This window comes from Apiospora marii (assembly GCF_038362585.1).
Source record: "Apiospora marii strain CBS 49790 chromosome Unknown utg000009l_segment0_segment0, whole genome shotgun sequence".
NCBI classification, from domain to species: domain Eukaryota; kingdom Fungi; phylum Ascomycota; class Sordariomycetes; order Amphisphaeriales; family Apiosporaceae; genus Apiospora; species Apiospora marii.
The window spans coordinates 3,603,136-3,624,583 of NW_027117381.1; the positions used below are offsets into that span (position 1 = coordinate 3,603,136).

Consider the following 21,448-nt stretch of genomic DNA (forward strand, 5'->3'; position numbering starts at 1 on the left):
AAGCTCTAATGCTGGCCAAGCAGAAAGAATGCACCCCCACTGTTCGCTCGCTGGCCAACTCGCAAACCGGTAGTGGGCGGGCACAGAAACATATGGCAGGGGACACCTTGCTGGCGGGGGTCCTCTTGTGGACGCTGCCGTGTTTTGGAATCGAGGTGGGAAAAATCGAATCGGGTTGGGAAATCGCATTGCTGGCTACTGCAGTAGGTAGGGGCATTGCTTGTTAGGGTATTCTGTAAAATCCCGCAGGCGGTCGGTCGGTGGTTTGGCAGGTTGGCTCGGTCAATCGGTTAGCGGCCGCTGTCCGTTCCAGTGCAGTCAGTTGGTTCTAGGCGTAGCGAGTGCGGCAGCTAATCAGGGCTGGTAGGCAATTTTACTACTCCGACGTAGACATGTCAATCGTGTAAGCACCAGAGAATTAAGCCAAGAAGATCACGAATGTTCATGCGGAAAAGAAGCTCAAGTAGTTAGATATGCTTTTTTATTCAATTTAACCCAATTGTCTCTCTGTGGTATAGAGGAAGATTTAAATGCCTAGGAAAAACAAGCTTCCGTGGTGAAAGGAAGCTGTGCGCTGAACGCCGTGACCTATTCTATGCCGCACCTAACTGTATAAACCCAAGTATAGATGTCTTAACTTTTTTTTGTGTAGACCGTATCCAATCATTTCCATCGTGCAGAGCGTGTGGTAGTTGTTGTTGTTATCGTAGTAATATAAAAATGTGTCGTAAAAAAAGCGAAAAGTTGGTATCACAATGTTTACATGATGGCCGCCGAGTCGTCCTTCTCGCCCTGGATGGGGTTGATGGTCTCGTCGAACTCGAACTTGAAGTCGTCGCCCAGCTGCTTGCGCAGGGCGGTCTTGACGGCCTCGAGGACGTTGGGGAAGACACCGAAGTTGGCGGGGTTGTTCTCGTCGTTGTCGCCGCCCTGGAAGACACCGGTGCGGACCAGGCAGGTGTTCCAGCCGTACATGTTTCCACCGACAATGTCGGAGGCGGGGTTGTCACCGACCATGTAGATGTTCTCGGGCAGCTTCTCCTCGCCGTGGAGCTGCTCCATCCATGACGTAATGACCTCATCGGCGTACTTGTAGGTAGCCAACTCAGGCTTACCGTAGACGACACGCTCCAGGTCAACACCGGTGACGGCGCGGTACATGGCCTCGAAACCGATACGGAAGGTACCCTGCGACATACGGGGGGTCCAGTACTCGGTAGGGCACAGCATGTCACCCTGGGAGAAGTAGATGGGGATGCGCTGCGAGATGGGGTCCTTGGCCATGGTGCCGAGGCGGCCGTTCTCACTGCGGAGCAGATCCATGATGATCTGCATGTCGGTGGCGTAGTCACGCGAGTCGGAGTAAACCATGATGGCCTCAATGTTCATCTTGGAGAAGTCACGGGGACGCGACGAGGCGCGCTCCTCCTCGGTGAAGGTTCGGTAGGGGGCAATGGTGGGGTCCCAGGCGACAATGTCGTTGGGCACGACAATGTCCTTGAAGCCGTACTGCTCGGCGACCTCGCGGCACTTGTAGCCCTCACCACCGACGACGAGGACGGTGTTGTAGTACTCGGCCAGAGCACTCATGGGGGTGTGGGACTGGATGAACTGCTCCGTGTTGACGGGGTTCTGGAGGATCTTGGACAGCTGCTCGCAGCGAGCCTTCTCGGGCTTACCGGAGCCGTTGGTCAGGAAGATGTGGGGGATCTTGATGCCAAGCTCGTTGTCACCGTTGAGGATCTCGAGGGCGCGCTTGCCCTCGGGGATCAGGCGGTCACCGTGGACCAGGACACCGTCAATGTCGAAGGCGAAGGCCATGTTCTTGGCCTTCTTGACCTTCTCGGCCTCGATGGTCTGGACCTGGGCGGCGAGAAGGGCGCGGGTAGGCTGGATCGGGGGCATACCGGGACGCGCGGGGCGTCCTTCGGAGCCATCGGCAGGGTAGTGTACCGACGAGAGGCGGGATTGCCTCTTGGATCTGGGGATGGGCAGGGATGTGCCGAAGGAGTTGCGAGAGCCGCGACGATCCTTCATGGAGGGGGACACGCTGAGGTTGTGCATGTACTTCTGCGCCTCGGAGATGGAAGATCTCGTGGCGGGAATCTCAATGGCGCCATCGCCCTTGTGCTCGCCGGGGATGGCGATGGAAGCGTGGTGTCCGTTGGCCTGAGCCTCCTGGCCCTCAGCGGGGGGAGCGGCCACGTTGGTATCCTGAGCAGACATAGTGATGGTGGGTGAGGGTGGTGAGATGGTGGTTCAAACTGTGGCTAGGTTTGGATGATCGTGACCGAAGAAGTTCGAGGAAAGAAGGTAAGTACTGGCCTGGCAGAATGAAGAGGGAAGATAGAGATAGATTGATATGATCGAAACCTCTTTCTGACGTTGGTAGGCGGGGGATGCTAAGGGTATTTATTCCCACTATGACGGCAACATTGCACCCATCTCCGTTAGGACCTCTTTGTTGGAATATACTTCTTCCAAGCTCCAAGCAGTACTAGCTGAATCCGAGATAAAATTCGTTCATCCATTTCCACTTTCTTGTAACTCCGTACAGTACCACGGTACATGCCAACTGTATGCAGGTAAACTTTTCGATGCGATAAGATTTCCCTCCAGCCCTCCTCGCCGTGCCCCAACATTGAGTGATAACGGAGACTCCATCTCGAGGGTTGGCTGGCAAGACTGGGGCGGATCTCGCGCTTGAACCAAGAATAAACCCGTGGCAGGGTACCGGCCAGGACCCTGAAACGACCACGTTGTGATAGCGGTTTTGACTCGAACGAACTGGAGGGCCAGCAGTGTGTGTGCTGTAGTGGTAGGCCAGCTGGCAAAGCGAGCCGCCTGCCTGCTAGCAGTGCGTGTGTAGTGGCTGTTGGCATGAGATTCTAGCAGGCACCACCAGCCAGCTCGGGGACGATTGCAGGCATACGGCTCTACGGCAAGCGACTGTTGAGACGATAAGGGATTGGCGTCCGAGAAGAAGCCGTGGTTAGGCCACCGGACCCACCGAATCTGCTCCGCCGTGAGGATGATTTCGGATGTGCTGATGCAGAGGCTCCGTTTATGTGACATCATTCGGCGGCATGTCCATTAGTGCGCGTGCTGGGTGCTGGCTGGTTTTGTGTGGTGTGCAGCTTTGTGCAGCTACTCGCTACCTACTCGGCCGGTGGGGGAGGTTGTGCTGGCTTGGCTGGCGTCGATCCTGGCCATGCGAAAGCCTTGCAGGGCCCTGCAAGTCTGGAGGGCCGATGCAAGGCTCTCTCAGCCTTTTGCCTCACCTTTTAACCAGATTGGGCGGTGACAGGCGCAGATCCTAGGTAGCGTTTAAGCTTTGAAAAAGCTTGACGATACACGCCGCTAGAGACCACCTCGCCAGCATGTATCTTTCCCTCGCTTTTCCCCTTGACTCGCGGTGAGAGAGGCGCAGTGCAGACTTGAAGCAAGAGCATGGAACACAGGGAACGCATGGAAAATCGAGCACAACAAATCAGAGAAGGCGGTCTCTGGCGTGCGCCAGGCCTGCACCAGGTACAGCAGGACTTACTGTATCTAGTTGCACACAATAAAGTGGTCCGTTAGTCAAGTGTTACGGCCTAAGGGGCCCACTTCATCTATGTACATATATTTTTCGAATCAAGAAGAAACGACGACACACTGCGTCAGGACCCCACGGCGAACCCCTCCATTGCCCGGCAGCATCCAGAGTCTCACGACAAAAGAGTTTTCCCATCGTATGGTACCTTTCCGGATATGATGTAATGTTTCTCCGTCACCCAGCCGCGAGATCCCTTTTGACCGGCCGATCCTCCCCTCCATTGACAGCTGTAGATAGTCTTTGAATACTCCCATTCGCATCTTTCATCTCCATTTTTGAATAGTCTGACAGAAGCTCTTGCTCTTACCTTGACAGCCCAACCAACACATACCTACCTACCCACATACACTCACTCACATTATACCCAACATGACGACCGCCGCCTCCCAGAAGACGTTCAAGCTGAACAACGGCGTCGAGATTCCCGGCCTCGGCTTCGGCACCTTCGCCAGCGAGGGTTCCGTTGGTGAGACCTACAAGGCCGTCACGGTCGCCCTCAAGACCGGCTACCGTAACCTGGACTGCGCCTGGTTCTACCAGAACGAGAACGAGGTCGGCGAGGCTGTTCGCGACTTCCTCAAGGAGAACCCCTCGGTCAAGCGCTCAGACATCTTCATCTGCACCAAGGTCTGGAACCACCTTCACGAGCCCGAGGAGGTCAAGTGGTCGCTCAACAACTCGCTTGAGAAGTTTGGCCTCGACTACATTGATCTCTTCCTCGTCCACTGGCCCATCGCCGCCGAGAAGGATGACAAGTACATGCCCAAGATCGGCGCCGACGGCAAGTACGTCATCAAGAAGGGCCTGACTGAGAACCCCGAGCCCACATGGCGCGCCATGGAGGAGCTCCAAGAGAGCGGCAAGGTTCGTGCCATCGGTGTCTCCAACTGGACCATTGAGGGCCTCAAGAAGCTGCTGTCCTTTGCCAAGATCAAGCCTACCGTCAACCAGATCGAGATCCACCCCTTCCTTCCCAACGACGCTCTCGTCAAGTTCTGCCTGGAGAACGACATCCTCCCGGCCGCCTACTCCCCGCTTGGTTCGCAGGACCAGATCCCCACCACCGGCGAGAAGGTCCGCACCGACAAGACTCTGAACGAGGTGGCCGACCGCAGCGGACACACCCTCGCCCAGGTCATCCTGGCCTGGGGTCTCCGCCGCGGCTACGTCGTGCTCCCCAAGAGCTCTACTCCCTCGCGTATCGAGAGCAACTTCCAGATCCCCGAGCTTTCGGATGCCGACTTCGAGGCCGTCAACAGCGTGGCCAAGGGGCGTCACACTCGCTTCGTCAACATGAAGGACACTTTCGGTTACAACGTGTGGCCGGAGGAGTCGGTCGAGGCGGGCACTGCGGCTGTTTAAAGCAGTTGCTAGGTCGGAACGCGATGGCTGTACACTAGATTGTGACCGGTAGAAAGACTACTGGATTGGCGTCGACTTTTGTTTCATCTCGAAGGCGGCGCAGCTTACAGCTCTCTTAACGTAAATAATGAATAATGACATTAGAACAAACAAACATCAGGCAGCATCTAAAGAATTAGTGATCATCGCGACGGGCTTTCGAGTCAATGGAAGAAGTATTAAGACATAAAAATAAGCATTAGGTAGTTCGTAGGCAAGTCAAAAATGGAAATTGGGTCGAGGGGGAGTTTGAGGGAATCGTGAGTATTTCTGGTTTTCCCAAGCTCCAAAAAATTTCCCGGTGATTAGTGGCTGAAGACGGCAGTCGTGTCCAGGCGAGCCAGGTCCCAAATCCACCCTAAGGCCAAACACCCCGGCTTGGGGGGCTGACGGGCACCGACTGAGCGCTGGCCACCCTGAAGTTCGAACACCCTGAGCGCATCTCGTTTTTATTAGTAACTTTCGAGCGTTCTACCGCTTGAGCCATTCCATGTCGTAACCCTTCTTTCCCTTTGATTACTCTCGGAAATATCGACTCCAGAAACGGTAATAAGGACGTAGTGCTCCGGTATCAGCCAAAGGCCGCCGCGCATCGAATGCAATTTCTCGTCCTCCGACCGATCTCAATGCCTTATGACGACGAGGAACCGGAGGATGAAAATAAACCATGTGGCACGGTGACCATTGTGGCATGGAACCGTTGAGCACCCTCGGCTGGACAGGCGGTAGGGGTATGTAGGCGGCCGGCAGTTCGGGTAGAAAAAAAAGAAGTAGAGCACTCGCTCGGCCTTCTGCAAGTTATTGTCGCCGAGCCATCCTGTAGCAGCGCTGGACTCGCTGGACTCGCGGATTTGTGCTGTCACTTGTGGGCTGTTGAGCCGTGATCGTCGTGGTTGACTCGGGCGGCATTACTACAGCCAGCAGAAACCCCAACTTTTAGAGGGCGATTTCTCATTAACAGTGGGCTCGACGGACCGACTGTTCACCTAAGATTTCGCCCTTCTGCCTGTCGCGCAGCGGCCAGCGTCGTCAGCACTAAGGCCGGTTGGTCGAAGGAAAATACATTGATGGCCATGTATGTACATGCTACTTACGTCGTGGCCAGCCAGATCCCCGGGGCCAATTCCAATTCGTGACGACGGGCTGGCAGCTTAATTATTATCGATAATTGAAATTAACCATGGCGTCAATCCGTAGGGAACATCTCGAGAAACCTGCTACACCTGACCCCGAGCCAGAGCCAGTCCCAGGAACATGGTCGAGGCGCGCGCATCTCGTTCAAACCTAAACTGTCAGAGGGGTGGCATTGACGTCGCTTTAATGCTACCATCTCCCACCTGAGCTAGGCACCCGAGCCACGATATCATGCTCTGATCATCCCTAAATCCCCAGCATGGCATCGCATCGGCGCGGTGGGGTTTGATGCACGAGGATCATGTAGAGTTGCAGGTTCTTTCTGGTTAGGTGGTAGTGGAAGACGGTCCTTTGTCAACCATCACTTCGGCCTTGGAGGGCAGATGGAGCCCAGCAAGGGACTCATCACCCGTTCGATCAGGCATCGCTGGCCACCCATGCCCAGCATCGAGCATCCCGGAAGGCAGTAGAACCCTACGATGCAACAACTACCGCTCTCCAGCCTTCCCTCTCTCTGGCACAGCCATACTGTAGCAGCAGCACCCATTCGCCTATCTGGCCTACTACCTACCTAACGGAGAGACTTTCTCAAAGCGGAACCAAATATTGGCTTGGCGGCTGCGACCTTTAGCGCTGGGTGGACCCCTAAAATACCACCACATCCGGCCATTCACGACGGATCCCAATTAACCAAACCCTCCAAACCCTCCAACATGGCCCAGCAACAAAGCAGCCTGGCGGCTTTGGACGCAGGCAAACCAGGTAAATGAAATCGCTCATCTTTCGGGATACGAGGACACGAGGAATTGGGAGAGTCATGTCTGCGTCCGACGGGACTCCACGAGGCCGTAGATTCTGCAAGGATTGGCCACGGAGAATAGCTGAACCAGGGCCAAGGCCACCCAAGGCCGAACCCAAAGGCACCTGAGGGCCTCGCTGCTACTACCTCACTACCCAGGGCCGCCCGCTACAGGGTATTGCATCCATATCCCACTGCCCACTGCCTACGCCCTGCCACAGACACACACGCCCGACGCTTGACGCCTCGGACTCCACGTGGAACGCGTGGGTTCAAGGTTGGCTGGCGTGGGATTCAATTTCCTATGCAGGCGTGGTGTGAGGAATTGTCGCTTGCTTTTTTTTTCTTCGCGCCGTGCTGTGTGTGAGTGTCTTATTTTTAACGGGACACGACACGTCTTACCGGAAGCCAGGACTAGCGGATCCGCCCACACGCGCTGGCGGAGGTTAGCGACTATCGAATCGGAGACGACCTCATCAGCCAAAATCGCCCATGCTGTGGAGTTTCCAGCAAGGCAGCCCAGGGACCCCCCAAGGGCGATATGGATGCATTAGTGGCTTTTCACGATGGTGCCTTTTTTTGATAGTCACAGGAGGTCTCTGCTCGTGGGCTGGTGGTCAGTGGTAGGTCGTTGGAACAGGCACACCATACACACACCCCGCACTGGCACTGACAAAAGCATAAGCCGATTTTTACTTATGGGCGGCGAGGTCCCTATCCTCAGCTCGCTGGCGATCCCCCGTATCCTTATCCTTTGATCCAAATATCTCCCACGATATTTTGTTTCTGCCCAAACAAAGTTCCAACGGAAAGTCCTATCGTTTAAAACCTTCACCTAGTCTAGTCACATCCCCCTTTTGACTACAACAACAACAACCTCTCTTGTGGCTGGCACCTCATCACACACACTCGCGCACACACACAAACTACCACCACTCTCTCTCAACTCCTTTTAACCTTCACGTCCCTCGTTGCTCTCACCCTCGTTCATCTCTCCACACCGCCATTATGCATACACACGTTTGCCAGATCTGCAAGACGGAATACTCGTCGTCTTGCTGCTGGTACTGCCATCCCACCAACAAGGTCGAACCTCCTACCAAGGATACTCAGCTCTGAATCATCGGCTTCAGACGCACACACATACAATAACGGACACACACACACACACTCACACACTCACACTCGTACTCACACACAAGACGACACCACACAACCACTTCTACTTCGCCTAGCGCATGGGTTCTCCCTCTCAGAGATTCCTTGTTCGCTGATACCTCAAACGAAACGAGGCCACCTACTCTACCATGATGGCCGCCACCTTGGGATGATTACATACACACTTTTTACACTTCGGAATCGATAGAAGCACGGGAGAGTCGGCAAATCTCAACACTACACTCTCTCCGGCTGGGCACGGTGTTTACTTCTCAATGAGATAAGGGGTCGCGTACTCTTCACCACCCACCATACCACAGCCATGGTCGAACGCATCGTCCCGGCGGAGTGAAATGATAACAGCCCTCAACGGAACCGGGGGAGGCTCGTTCGCTTGTTTCGCTGATGATGCGTGGCGTAACGTCTTTCGTCCACGAGCCCCAGACTTCACACATCCGAAGTCGAGGGGGGGTTCGTGTCGAGCATGGGAAACGAGATGCTGGCGTGACAAATTTTTGGTCGCGATGCATGTTCATGATGGGGGGCGCATTGGGATACCCAAACCTTTTTGATTTGCTCTGGTTCAATTCACATCACAAATTTTTTTCAGCGGGCGTTGGTCAGGTCGTCCTTTTTCACCAGGCGTTGGCGCGGTCGGTCAAAAGATCAAAGGATATATATATTCTTATATTCGGGAACTGCATTTACACAAGGGCTTACACTACAAACTACGCTTCTCCATCCTCACACTACAATAGCTTACTTTTCCCACATACCTCTTACACCGTTCCCACTCTCTCTCTCTTGATCTACTGGGGAAAAAACGCAACACGCTTGGGAGGAAGCGAGAGAGGAGGAGAGGACGGTGTAACCATTCACACACACATACACATACAAGACAGCTACGCGCTTGCCTACATTAGGGTACTATTACCAGTAATATTTAACAGGTAACATCAATCACACATCACATACCTCACACAAGCACACGCACGCATACACACTCTTCTAGAAAGAACAAGCCAACCTTCTAGACCAGCCCGGATTCGTCGCCAACATGTACGTGAATTTTTCCGGAGCGGACCATTTTACCAGCCACCCTGCCCACCTGGAGGGGAGGAGGAGGGGGGAGGAGGAGTGAGCGCCGAGAAGATGGGCAGATGTTGCTGTGGTGTAACCCGATGCACTGCTGCTGTCACTGCTACCACTTCCCGCCTGCTGTTTCGTCCAACCAACCCCGAGTCCGAGTGCTTTAACATTGACGGTGGGGCATGTGCATTACAGCATCCGCAGGCAGGCAGGTGCTAGTGCCCAGTGCTGGTCGCTAAAGTCCCAAACGACCCACGCACAGCTGGCTGTCGCGCGGGGGGTTAACATTGCGATTTGTCGGTCAACAATAAAAAAAAAAAAAAAAAAAGTTCCCAGAGTGACAGCAACAGTCACAGTCACACTCAGAGCTGCATGACCGGGCCTTGGAACTCCACGATCCCGTGGGCACTCTCCAGATAGTGACATCCTCTTGTCGATATAATCGTCGTCAGATTTGCATCTCTGCCCAGTGTCCGCCCGGCACGAGGGTCTGGAGTCTCCAGTCCCGGGTGCCCAAGATGGATGGCCCTTTCGTAATTGTTGGACAAGCAAAAACCAAGCATTCTGCTAAGCCTAACCAGGGGGTCGGTCCTACATACTTACAGTAATACCTCCAGCTTTACCGGGAGAGCTTGGCGGAAATGCCGTAGTCCCTTCCTTGGGCAGAGAGGATGTCGTTTACTGTGCTTACCCAAAATGTGCCCTGTAACATGGAATCAATTGATGGCACCTCCCCCCGGCCGCATATAACCGTGACACTTTGGAACCCTGCAACTGCCATGTCTTGACGTCTGACTCCTTGCCCTTGTATTTCCCGGCGCGCGGTTCCCACAAGGTTCCCACTACGAACCCCTGTGAGTGCGTTCCCCTCCTTGGCAGGCAGATCCGAAAAGCAACAGCATGCAGCCAGCAGACAGCAGTGCCGCTGCCCCCCAGCCAGAAAGACTGTCGATCATCGGGAATGAGACTGCCGGTCAACGTGTGCAGTCAATCTGAGTATCTGCGTTACGCCATTGCCGCTACGACTGGTCAAGTATGGTTTGGATATGTTTCCCCAGGGTTCTCATCTGCTGTGCGCGACTGCTTGCATGCTTCTTTTCGACCAAAGTGGTAACTGCTTAGGGAAGGAAGCAGCACACTTTGACCTTGCTGCACGGCACGGCTCGTTGCAAAATGTGGCAGAGGTGTCTGTGCCTGTGTGCTTTTTTTTTTTTTTTTTTTTTTTTTTTTTTTTTTTTTTTTTATTGGAGTGTGCCCCTCGTTGTGGCTTGGCCTTGCGACAACCACCCCCGCCTGTTTCCATCGCGGCAACGTTGACTGATTACATACTGATATTTCTTGATGCCTCCTTAGTGACTTGGAGGATTTGACTTGACTGACATAGACGCCCGAACGTCCTTGCATCATGATGATGGTGCAGAACTCAGGCACTCACTGGTCTACATGCAATTCTGATATCCAGCAGAAAAATAGAAGACGGAAGCTGCAATAGCATACCATGCTTCCCGCTTACTCAATCCACTGCGCGCCCAGGGCATGAGGCAGGCGCGATGATGTGAAGCATCGGCAGGACCCAAGTTGTGTCTGGTGCGTCAGATGGAAAGTAGGAACCTTGTATGGCTTATTTCGTCTAACCCAGTGCACACCTGCGTCCGTTGAACGATGGCTATGGTTTACCAAACGAATATGGCCCCTAAGCAGCAGCCAGACAGACGCCCTCGTTCCTTCCAGGACATTGCATGACCGCATTCGATTTCAACGCGAATCGATTGTAGCACGTTCTGAGATCTCGTTTGTCCTTTATGATACCAGAGTTGCACGCCTTCGTTCAGTTCTTTCGATCAGTGACTGCAAAAGCCTTCCCATCACACACGTTCCCATCCAAGAACCTGTCCTGACAATATCCTCTGAATTTCGCCCTCCCTGACCAGTGTCATATCAAGATCGTACACATTTGCAAGTCAATCTCCATTCGGTTCCTATTCCCAAACCGTATTGGGGCGTTTGGAGAACTGCGAGCATTCCACGCTTGGCCCATCACGATGTTTCTCACCTTAATCACCTCTCTCTTCTTCTGCCTGGTTAGCCTCGCGGCGCCAACCATGTCAGGCTTCAAGGAGTACAAGATCACCCGCAGCGATGGCACCATAGCCACCGTGAACTTCCATGAAAGTTTCGTTCCGGATCCCAAGATGGCAGCTGCACCACCGGCAAAGGAGGTGCCTCCGATCTCTGCCGCCGAAGATGATCCTGAGCGTTTCATCATCTACTTCACACCCGACATCACTGTCGAGCGGCTCTGCAAGCTGCAAGAGCGAGATTGCACCACCACGGAGAACTCGGCCGTCTGGGGAGACTGCGAGGTCCTGAAGACCGGGTTCGAAGGCACTCCTGGCTACTGGGATGTCAGCTACTTCCAGACGCGCGATGCATACAACATGCTGGGCTATTACGGCGAGTGTATTCTATCACTGGCACGCGATGATGAATATATCAATGACAATGCCCAGTAGGTGTCCCAAGTACCCCGGGAAACTTGGAGTTGGCGCTGACTATGAATGGCAGGCTCTCGACCAAGGATGTGGGCAGCTGGATGAAGAATGCCGGGCGGTCTTGTGGCGTCGTGTACCCGGACGATGTTATTCGTGTGGGCGCAAAGGTGTCGCTCGACTGCCCCGACACTGACACCGAAGATGTCAAGTCTCGACTCAAGCTGTGGATTCACTCGCCCGATGGTGAAGTCCTTTCCACACGTGCCGAGAATGTAATCGTGCCGACGGGAGGAAACGCATCACTGGCAGAACCTGAGCCATTGCCACGCGATTTCAACGCGGTATACGTCCCAATGGCCGGTGCACCTCCGTTTTGCACCATCGGAAGCCAGGAATGCGACACCAGCGACAAATCACCAGAGTGGGAAGACTGCCTGGAGCTAATCAGCACTATCAATTCCGCTCCTGGGTATTGGGATATGAGCCTCTGGAGCGATCAAAACGCCTATGGCTTGCTGGCATATTGGGATTCGTGCCAGATCTATGTATCGCGTGACGACGCCAACTGGACGCTCCCTGCTCGGTAAGAACCTTTGATGCTCTCTCTAACCAAACCACCATTGACCGTGTAACAGAATCGGGTCTCGGGATGTCGTCACTATTCTTGAACATTCCCATAGCCTTTGTGGTGAAACCTACAAAGGTGTAGAACATGTGGAAGCACTTTGGGAGAATAGCTGCCTCAGCACAACTGACGGGCTTTCTGCAAAAATCAATGTCTGGCTCCACGCCTCATTCACTTAATGCGATGGAGGAAATACTATCGTTGCTGGGGCTGGGTGAGTAGGTGAGAGCACAGTACAAGGAGCAAGTAGACGACGACCCCTGTTGATGACCGCCCGGATGCGTGCACCATATGCCTACAAGTCTTGGCACTTACAGCACCAGGGACTTATCTCTTCCGAGGAGGCAACATATGCTGTGTACTTGACCAGATATCTTCCCCCGGAGGATGGCAAGGCCGGAATATATGGCATAGTCTACGAGTCCGTCCAATATCATCAATGATACCGCAAAAGACTTTTCCACGGCCACATTCTCGAAGTCCATGTGATCCATCATTACAGTCTGAGTTGTATGGTTCTATTTGTTCAAAGATTAACGATGTCGTGATGCCAAGATTTGGTATAGCCCGGGTAATTACGCCAACCGGTGATCAAGTCCTGGGTAATGTCATCGTTGCCGAGCGGGCAGGGATCTACATCGCCAATAGGCCCTCCGCACTCGGAATCTCGCTTGACCGGGGCTGGACTTGGGGTATTCGCGGGGAGTGTCCTCCAATTCGCGGAACATATTTCGCTGGGGACGGTAGTATGCGACCGCATACCGTCACAGAGCAGCTCACATGCCGGCTATGGATGAGAGAAGCAACCCCTCACCAGTGGCACGTTCCGTGTATTATTGGATAGTTGAGCGTTATGGGATGTAGTACTCCAGCCTCCTTAAAGTGCGAACATTTTTTCCGTTCTTGTTGGCTACCTTTGCAGTCAAAAACGTTCTCGGGATCTCCCCTTCGTACACACCTACACACATAAATGCACAATATGCAGCTTGCCGTACCCATCCTCCTCGCCGTCGGCGGCGGCCTCACCGGCACAGCCGCCGCGCAGAATAGCCACGATGCGGAGCTGACCGTGAACACGACCAGCGGCCGCTACACCGGCTTCGTCGACGCGAGCCCCGGCGGCACCCCGGACGTGAACCAGTGGCGGGGGATCCGGTACGGGCAGCCGCCCGTGGGGAAGCGGCGGTTTTTGCCGCCGCTGGCGGCCGAGGACGACGGCCTGCACCGGTACGCGCGCGAGTACCCGACCGTCTGCCTGCAGCAGGCGGGCAACTACACGGGGATCTTCTGGGAGCTCGTGCCCGAGTTCCAGAACCAGGAGCCGCAGGGGGAGGACTGCTTGTTTTTGAATGTCTGGGCCCCGCGTCGGCCTGCCCTCGTCGAGGGCGGGGAGAAGAAAAAGGGTGTGCCAGTTATTATCTGGGTTTGTGGGGGTGGGTTTCAGGAGGGCGGGGGGCATGCGGCTTATCAGGTGCCGGATCGGTGGGTGCAGAGGATGCAGACGCATGTGGTGGTTACGTTCAAGTGGGTGAAGCCTTGTCTTTTGTGGTACAGACTGGGATATTTGTCGGTATGCTGACTTGGGGATCGTGTTCGGTACAGTTATCGGCTCAGCGCTTTTGGGTTCCCTAGTGCCAGGGGGGCGATGACGAATGCAGGGTTCCTTGACGCGCGACTAGTGTGAGTATCCCTTCCTTTTCAAGCGTGGAACATAATATCGGAATTTATTTGGCTAACGAAGGACGAAGGGTTGAATGGGCCAAGAACAACATCGAGGCCTTTGGAGGCGACCCAGAACGCATCGTGATATGGGGACAAAGTGCAGGTAAGTCATGCAAGTCTAGGATTCGATTCATCGCCCTTTCACTAAGTACTGCCACGGTAAAGGGGCTGGGTTGGTCACCTCTTACGTATACGCCAACGGCGAGGATCCCATCATCACCGGCGCCATCGCCAACTCTGGAACCGTGGGGGTCGGTCCCGGAGGCGACGACGACGAAAGCGGCGTCAACAAGTTCTCGCGGCTCGCGGAGCTCGCTGGTTGCGGAGGAGGCCTGGAAGCGGAAGAGGAGCTCGCCTGCATGCAGGAGATCCCTGCCTTGCGTCTCCAGGCCATCCTCCAGTCCCGGCGCGAGGAGGTGCCCATGTTCGGCGCGGTGGTCGACAACACGACCGTCTTCGCCAACTACACCGAGAGGCTTGAGCGGGGATTGGTGGCTAAAGTGGTACGTTCTCTTTCCTGCGAACCTTAGAGCGGAACTTCTACTGACAGAAAGCAACAAATCACACGCACAGCCTTTGATCACGGGCACGACCTCCAACGAGGGGGCTGCGTTCTCGGAGGGACCCTTCAACAAATCCCAGACGACGCCGCCTCCACCGCCGCCCGACGATCAAACCGGACCTTTCGACTGCAGCTTACGCGAGGAGCTCAAGTATGTTCCTTTTCTTTTTCGGCAAATCCAATACTACACACAGCAAAAGCTTCTCGATATGTGCTAACGCGATAAAATAGGGATCGTCTGCACTACGGCCACACGACCTATCGATACCTATTCGCGGGAAACTTCTCCAACATCACCCCTCGGTACTGGCTTGGAGCCATGCACAGCTGTGAGTCTTATTGACGGTTCGGGGGGATTTGGCACGAAGGCCGAGGCTGACCTCTCTTTGCGCTTGCTCGCAGCGGATCTGCCCGTGATCTTCGGGACGCATTACCAGTTCCGCGGGAACTCGACTGAGCTGGAGTGGCAAACGAGCTATGCCATGGAAGGTCAGTAGACATCTCCACAAGCCCGCCCCTACCCCTTTATTCCTAGCGGCAAGCATAGGTTCTTAAAGCCAGCCTTTCTACTTGGGATTGCTTGCTAAGCTACAATCCTTCCTCTAGAGATGTGGGTCGCATTCGCCATGGATCCCTCCAAGGACCCGTCTACGAGCCGCGGATTGGCGTGGCCCAAGTATAGTCTTGACAGCGAGGCGGTGGTGTTGTTCGGGAACGGCACCGAGGCGGCTGGTTTGGTTTCGGCTTCGGTCGTTGATACTAGCGATTGCTCGAGCGGATAAAAGGGGGACTGAATAGGTTCATGGGTGGTTTATATGATTTCTTGGGAGGGCCCCAATTCTGGTCTGCGGAGTGGATGTCTTGCTGGCTGGTAAACTTCAGACCACACCCTCCTTTGGTGGTCACTCGCTGCTTTGTAAGAGACACTGATCTTCTACTCTCCGGAGCAGGGGTGTTGCTGGCTTGTATAGTAGACTTAGGGGTGTTTTTACTTCCAGAAGCAGATTGCAACTTCGGCTGCGGCAGTGTGGCAGCAAAGGTGGCGAAATGCACCTGTCGTATAAGCCCCAGTGTCAGCTTCTGGGAGGCTTGCACAGATGTCGGGATGTGGCGCAGACCTGCTGATCCGATCACAGCATCTGGCCTTTTCATCGTGGAGAACGAAGTGGTTGGTTCCTATGTTGCATCAGTACTGTTGGTGTCTGGAAGGGTTTAGCTGGGATCTTGTTGGACACGACTCTTTGAAATCTTGATGTTCTGTGCCTTGCATATGGAGACCCAAGAGATCCGGCTGAGCCTGGATTTCCCGCGCGCACTGCCCAAATAGGAGCATACGCGATGCTCTGAGTGGAGTCTGGGCTGCTATGATTGGGCCAAACCGCCGACCCCTGTTGCGATAATACGCTGCCAAGCCAAACAGCTGAGGCGGTAAGATTCCCGCGATCTCACCCCTCAGTCTTTCCCAACCCGATCCCACAAGCGAATTTCCCGCGCGCTGCACCAACGTTGCCCAGATAACAGCCGGACTCCTCTCCACCAACCAATACGATGCCACTCGGCAGAAAGCAAGGGGCCGGCTGCTGGACCTGCCGCCTCCGCCGCAAGCGCTGCGACTCGGTCCGCCCCGTGTGCGGCAGCTGCCGGGGGCTGGACATTCCGTGCCACACGGGCGGCGAGTCGAGGCCGGCGTGGATGGACGGGGGCGACGGCCAGCAGCGCATGGCCCGGATGATCAAACAGACGATCAAGCGGAATGCGCTGCTGCGGAAGGAGAGGCGGCTCGGGGGCCACGAGAACCGGGGCATGGTCGTGACTACCGCGAGTGATTTTCAGGGTCCGACAGATGGCGTTCGGGAATCAGGGCCGCCTGCCACTATCCGCACGGGGATCTCCGTCATACCGGCGCCGGGCCTAGGCAATTCGGAGAGTAATGTTGGAAACAACTTGCTGCCGCCATCGATTAGCTCTTCCGTGAAGCCCGAGTCCCCGTTTGCCAAAGCAACTTCCGCGTCCCGCGCCGCTGCCACAGATAACGGATGTTCGTCAGGGTTGTGTCGGTCCATCTTCGCCTCGTCGTATGTCGAATCCGTCACGGCTACCTTGGACTTCGTCTGGCCCTTTATTTTCCCTTTTTACCGGCCCTTGTTTACCGACATAGGTATCATGGGCCGGCAATGGTTACTTAGCCGTCTCCACCAGGATGAGTTCACCTTTCATGTGTACCAGAGCATGTGCGAGTATCTCCTCTCACTCATTGCCCGCAATGATAGTCAAGAGTTGGAATGCGACTGCAAGGCTTTGGTTTGGGAAAGGCTTGTGGAGAAGACAAACCTGGCCTCAAGGGGAATAAAGGACACTGTTGCCGCATTCTGGCAGCAAGGAGCGAATGGCCCCTTGTCGGAAAAGACCCGGATCATGGGGTCGATTGCCCAGCTCCTTTTCGTCGAACTCACTGTACGGAGGGATTTCGACTGGGCCACTCACCTCACTCCAGCCTTGACCATTTTCGATGGAATATTCAAGCATCACGGCGTGCAACATTCGGGGCCAAGCCTAGCTGCTGTTTTAGATGAGCTGGCGCCTGCATCGTCTCCAACCCCAATCCCTGAACAACCGGGACGGAAAACCGTCTCGACTACAGAAGACCAATCGGCTTTCGTATTCCATTCGGCGCTCCTGCTTTTCTACGACATAGTAGCCAGCACCGCCCTCGGCAACGCGCCCGTCCTGCAAAGCTACCACTGCACCCTGCTGTCTATCCCGAGCGAAGAGAGATTCCCCGTGCGACTCGAATCTCTGGTGGGCTGTCAGAACTGGGCACTCGTCGCCATCGGGAGGATATCCACGCTCTGCGCCTGGAAGCGCGACGCTAAGCAGAGCGGCAACTTCTCCGTCTTCAAGTTTGTCAACCTCGCCAGGCCCATCTCCGAGGCTCTAGAGGACGGCTTGGCTAGCTTAGATAACGAAACCCAGCCGCAGTCCCGTGCGAGCACCAGCAGTCGGCGGAAGGGGTATTACCGCCGGCACGACCGGGCCGTCGACGGGACCCCGCTCGAGACGGTCACGCGGATCTGGGCCCATGCGGCAAAGCTGTATCTCTCGGTCACGCTTTCGGGGTGGCAGCCGGGCTGTGACGAGGTGCAGCACAGCGTGGCCGAGGTTTTGAGGCTGTTGCAGACCATTGAGTCTCCCGCGCAGTTGCAGAGTCTTACGTGGCCCATGTGTGTGGCAGGGTGCCTCGCGCTGCCAGACCAGGACCAGGACTTCCGTGCGATTGTGGAGGATATAGGTGCGTTGGCCGAGTTTGGCACTATGCTTAGCGCTCTGCGTATTATGGGGGCCGTATGGGGGACTAGGGGTACTGTTGATAGGGACTCTTGGGATGTCGCGTCGGCTTTGAATATACTTGGGTCGCCTTCATTGCTTGTATAAGTAGACATCAGTCCGCTCCCTGGTTATTCTTATAATGACTTTAATAGGGGAAGCCAATGCACTACATAACCGGTGCGTTTTTATACGACTTCCATTTATCAACAAGGATTCAAGTCGGAGGATTCCTCGCCAGATATCCTGTTCCTAGAGATCCATTTTTCCTGACCATTTATTTCACCATCCCCCAAACCGTTGCGCTAGCTAGAAAGACTGTTTCTCCAAAGTCAACCCCAGGTTGTGTCATTGGTTGCTGGGCCTCTCCCGGATTATATGGGCGACCCAGCCAAATGGTTGATGGTCCCTGCTCTCCAGCTTCCCGAACATGGTTCCCCAGTTGCTCCGAAGTCGCATTGCCCGGATGCGCTCGAAGTACAGCTAGCTATTTTCCACAGACATATAGTCCAACATCGAGAGGCAACGTTATTTGCATGAGTGCAAAGGAGATGCTCCGGCCGGCACAAGACTAGGAGTTGATTATTCAAGTGCCCACCAAACCGGCAGACCCATTCAGTGGGCCGACGTCCCCGTCGGAGGCTTCGTGCTAGCCCACATATCCCATCACGCAGTATATCCCTCACCTTATACAACTCCGCACGCATCTTTAACCGTTCGCAAAGGATCGTCAACATCTAGCTACCGTTCCTGAGTCCGGATCAGCTAATATCGAGTACGTAGGACCTTGCCGCAGAGCCCGCTGCAAGCCAGCCCGCAGCCGTTCCACTTGGACGCCGGATTCCCCGCTAATTGCCACTAGCCACAGCCGCCAACGACAGTTTCAACGAGATCAACAACGCTTTGACGGACTTATTTGCCATGACTTCGTTTAACCCGTTCGTCCCTGTCTTCCTAGACGAGGAGTTGATGCGCACTCCGACTGGGGCCTCGGTTGTTGAGCCCGAGTCCGTAGTGGGGGAATCGGGAAGATCTTATCATGGCTACAAGGAGGGGAGATATCTGTTGCCCAACGACGCGGTATGAGACACTTCCCAAGTTTGGAGTAGTGCCAGTATCTGGACTAACAAGATTCCCGATCTAGGCAGAGCAAGATCGGTTGGACTTCCAGCATACCATGGTCACCCTCATGCTTGACGGAAAGCTAGTGTTGGCCCCACTAACCCACGTCCCCCGCCACGTGATCGACGTCGCGACAGGGACGGGTATATGGGCTTTGGAATTCGGTATGCCCTCCCCGAAAGGCCCCCTAGGCAAGCTCGATATCTGACTGACATATTCTCTACCCAGCCCGCTCGAACCCCACCTCCAAGGTCATCGGCACCGACCTCAGCAAGATCCAGCCCGACCCGGACGTGCCCAACTGCCTGTTCGAGAAGGTGGACTGCGAGGACCCCTGGCTGTACACGGACAAGTTCGACTACGTCCACATGCGCTTCATCACGACCGGCATCCGGGACCCCCCGGGCCTGATCCGCGAGGCCTTCCGGAACCTCGAGCCCGGCGGCTGGCTCGAGATGCAGGACTGCCACATGGAGTACGTCGACGTCGACGTCGGCGCCGACGACCGGGACACGCGGGGCACGGCGCTGCAGCGCTTCTCGGACTACATCTCGGTCGGGGCGGCGGCGAAGGGGTATGACTTGCGCAAGGCGAAGTACTATAGGCAGTGGCTTATCGATGCTGGATGTAGGTCTCGAAAGCGTAGTGGTAGTGTCCGCAGTGTCACGTGCTAACCCATATGGGCTCCCATCTTACAGTCACGGAGGTCCAAGAGCACTTTTACAGGATCCCTTGCAGCCCCTGGCCGACGGATCCCAAAGAACACCGCATCGGGGAGTACCAGCAGCGCAACGGCCTCGATGGCTTGCGCGGAAGCAGCTACCTTATGCTGCGCAATGCCGGACTATCGCCTGAAGAAGTAGAGACCTTGATTTCGGACGCAAAACATGAGTTGAGGACAGAGTCTGTTAAGGCTTACTCGCCTTTGTATGTGTTATCCACCCGGTTTTATGGAAGTGGCCTTTACTAACAACCTGTTTTCGCTTGCATAGCTACGTGGTGTTTGGTAAGAAGCCGTTATGAACGAAAATACAAAGGGTCGGCGACACACGTAGAAATAGAACCAATGGATTGAACGACATTTAAATAGAAATGATACAAAGTACCGACAGTCTCAAAATCGCGTTTGACCTGCAAAGCAAATTGATAGTACAAGCCACTGGCAAGATCAGGCGTGATTTTGCCATCACGTTCTTCCGTCTCAACCCGCTCGCCCCCTAAAAGGCTGCATGTAAGCCCAATCCACGTTGAATGAAAAACAACTCGATATTATCCCTGATTCACGATCGTTGACTCCAGCTCTGCCCGTGTCTCCTCGCCTAACGCCTCTGGGTGGGTAGGCGCTTCGACGGGCTGTGTTTGCCCATCCATCTCCGGGTACATTGCATGACCCTCCAACTCGGGAGCGAGCGCAACGTTGGTTGACTCAAGTTCAACTCGTGGCGCGCTGTCGTTAGGTAGTTCGGGCTTGCCATGGTACCGATGAAGCCTTTCGTCTGTCACCGTATTCGCAATGTGGCGATATCTGCGTCGAATCTGCATCAGGACCATGGCGGCAGCAATAATAATAAAGACAGCCGTTCCGGTGACTATACCCGCTATCTGCCCCTTGGAAAGGGTAGGAGCTGTCGGGGTTTCGTTTGCAGTACTAGTTGGTCCTGCGGTCGGGGACATGAGGTTGAATGTTGAGCTGGTCATTGCGAGGGGTTCCTGGAGCGGGAAAGCCTCTATCCGGTAGGTAAAGGTCTCATCTGGCAGCAATGTGGACGGGGTCCAGGTGCTACTTCGAAGTTTGGTTGACCCAGGGAACTCCGCGTTGGTTTCGAGACTCAGGCCATGGGTTTTTGGCCCAGTCACATAGCTCCGACATAATCGGGCACCTGCCACGTCTTTGCTGATTTCAATGGTGGCGCACTCAAATCTACTTTCAGGACAGCATCAGGTCTGCGAGTAGCTAGTCCCATCATGCTGGAACTTAGTCTCGCAGGCGCTGTGCCAACGTGATGGACATGCTGTACCTGGGTATGCTGCTTGCAGCAGATTATCTGAGGGTCACTTTAAATTAGCAATTGACTGTCTATTGAGAGTCAATCATGCAAGTCTTACTCATTTCGTAGAATCCATTGGGGAAACAGTCAGAGGCGGTAGTATCGACGAAAGTAAAAATGGAATATTCACCCCGGACGTTCCGTCGGTCCAGGGTTATGTACAGTGGGACGCAGAAAGGTTCACTGCTTTGGTAGACCAATGGTGCGCAATGAGAGGATTGGCTAAATGGTGTGTTTTGCTGTGGGAGCCAAATTGTAGTAATATCTAAGTAGAAAGGTCTCGTTCCTGTGTATAAAGTGCCATCCATTGTGGTGAATCTCCACGGAGACAGAAGGGTCGGTGAAAAGATGATCTGGTGGGTGGTTGCTCCAGA

General features: G+C 54.7%; 7 protein-coding genes across 7 annotated transcripts; 5 read left to right on the top strand and 2 right to left on the bottom strand.

Moving 5' to 3' along the window:
- Positions 1-759: 759 nt before the first annotated feature.
- On the bottom strand, positions 760-2,226 carry PG985_012682 (uncharacterized protein; the record flags this gene model as incomplete). Its single annotated transcript, XM_066832448.1, has 1 exon — positions 760-2,226. One exon carries the CDS (start codon positions 2,224-2,226, stop codon positions 760-762), a length of 1,467 nt encoding a protein of 488 aa, XP_066680498.1.
- A 1,741-nt stretch (positions 2,227-3,967) lies between these two features.
- PG985_012683 (NADP-dependent oxidoreductase domain-containing protein) lies at positions 3,968-4,960 on the top strand (the record flags this gene model as incomplete). The annotated part of the gene is made up of 1 exon (XM_066832449.1): positions 3,968-4,960. One exon carries the CDS (start codon positions 3,968-3,970, stop codon positions 4,958-4,960), a length of 993 nt encoding a protein of 330 aa, XP_066680499.1.
- Positions 4,961-11,221: 6,261 nt separating this feature from the next.
- PG985_012684 (uncharacterized protein) lies at positions 11,222-12,475 on the top strand (the record flags this gene model as incomplete). The annotated part of the gene is made up of 3 exons (XM_066832450.1): positions 11,222-11,688; positions 11,745-12,254; positions 12,307-12,475. 3 exons carry the CDS (start codon positions 11,222-11,224, stop codon positions 12,473-12,475), a joined length of 1,146 nt encoding a protein of 381 aa, XP_066680500.1.
- An 800-nt stretch (positions 12,476-13,275) lies between these two features.
- On the top strand, positions 13,276-15,362 carry PG985_012685 (carboxylesterase; the record flags this gene model as incomplete). Its single annotated transcript, XM_066832451.1, has 8 exons — positions 13,276-13,820; positions 13,899-13,976; positions 14,045-14,121; positions 14,184-14,521; positions 14,592-14,731; positions 14,812-14,909; positions 14,983-15,069; positions 15,187-15,362. 8 exons carry the CDS (start codon positions 13,276-13,278, stop codon positions 15,360-15,362), a joined length of 1,539 nt encoding a protein of 512 aa, XP_066680501.1.
- A 766-nt stretch (positions 15,363-16,128) lies between these two features.
- On the top strand, positions 16,129-18,012 carry PG985_012686 (C6 transcription factor; the record flags this gene model as incomplete). Its single annotated transcript, XM_066832452.1, has 1 exon — positions 16,129-18,012. One exon carries the CDS (start codon positions 16,129-16,131, stop codon positions 18,010-18,012), a length of 1,884 nt encoding a protein of 627 aa, XP_066680502.1.
- Positions 18,013-18,768: 756 nt separating this feature from the next.
- On the top strand, positions 18,769-20,247 carry PG985_012687 (uncharacterized protein; the record flags this gene model as incomplete). Its single annotated transcript, XM_066832453.1, has 5 exons — positions 18,769-18,984; positions 19,049-19,190; positions 19,255-19,653; positions 19,725-19,953; positions 20,139-20,247. Coding segments are annotated over 5 exons (1,095 nt in total), but the record flags the coding sequence as incomplete, so codon positions are not given.
- A 48-nt stretch (positions 20,248-20,295) lies between these two features.
- On the bottom strand, positions 20,296-20,724 carry PG985_012688 (uncharacterized protein; the record flags this gene model as incomplete). Its single annotated transcript, XM_066832454.1, has 1 exon — positions 20,296-20,724. One exon carries the CDS (start codon positions 20,722-20,724, stop codon positions 20,296-20,298), a length of 429 nt encoding a protein of 142 aa, XP_066680504.1.
- Between the last annotated feature and the right edge of the window lie 724 nt (positions 20,725-21,448).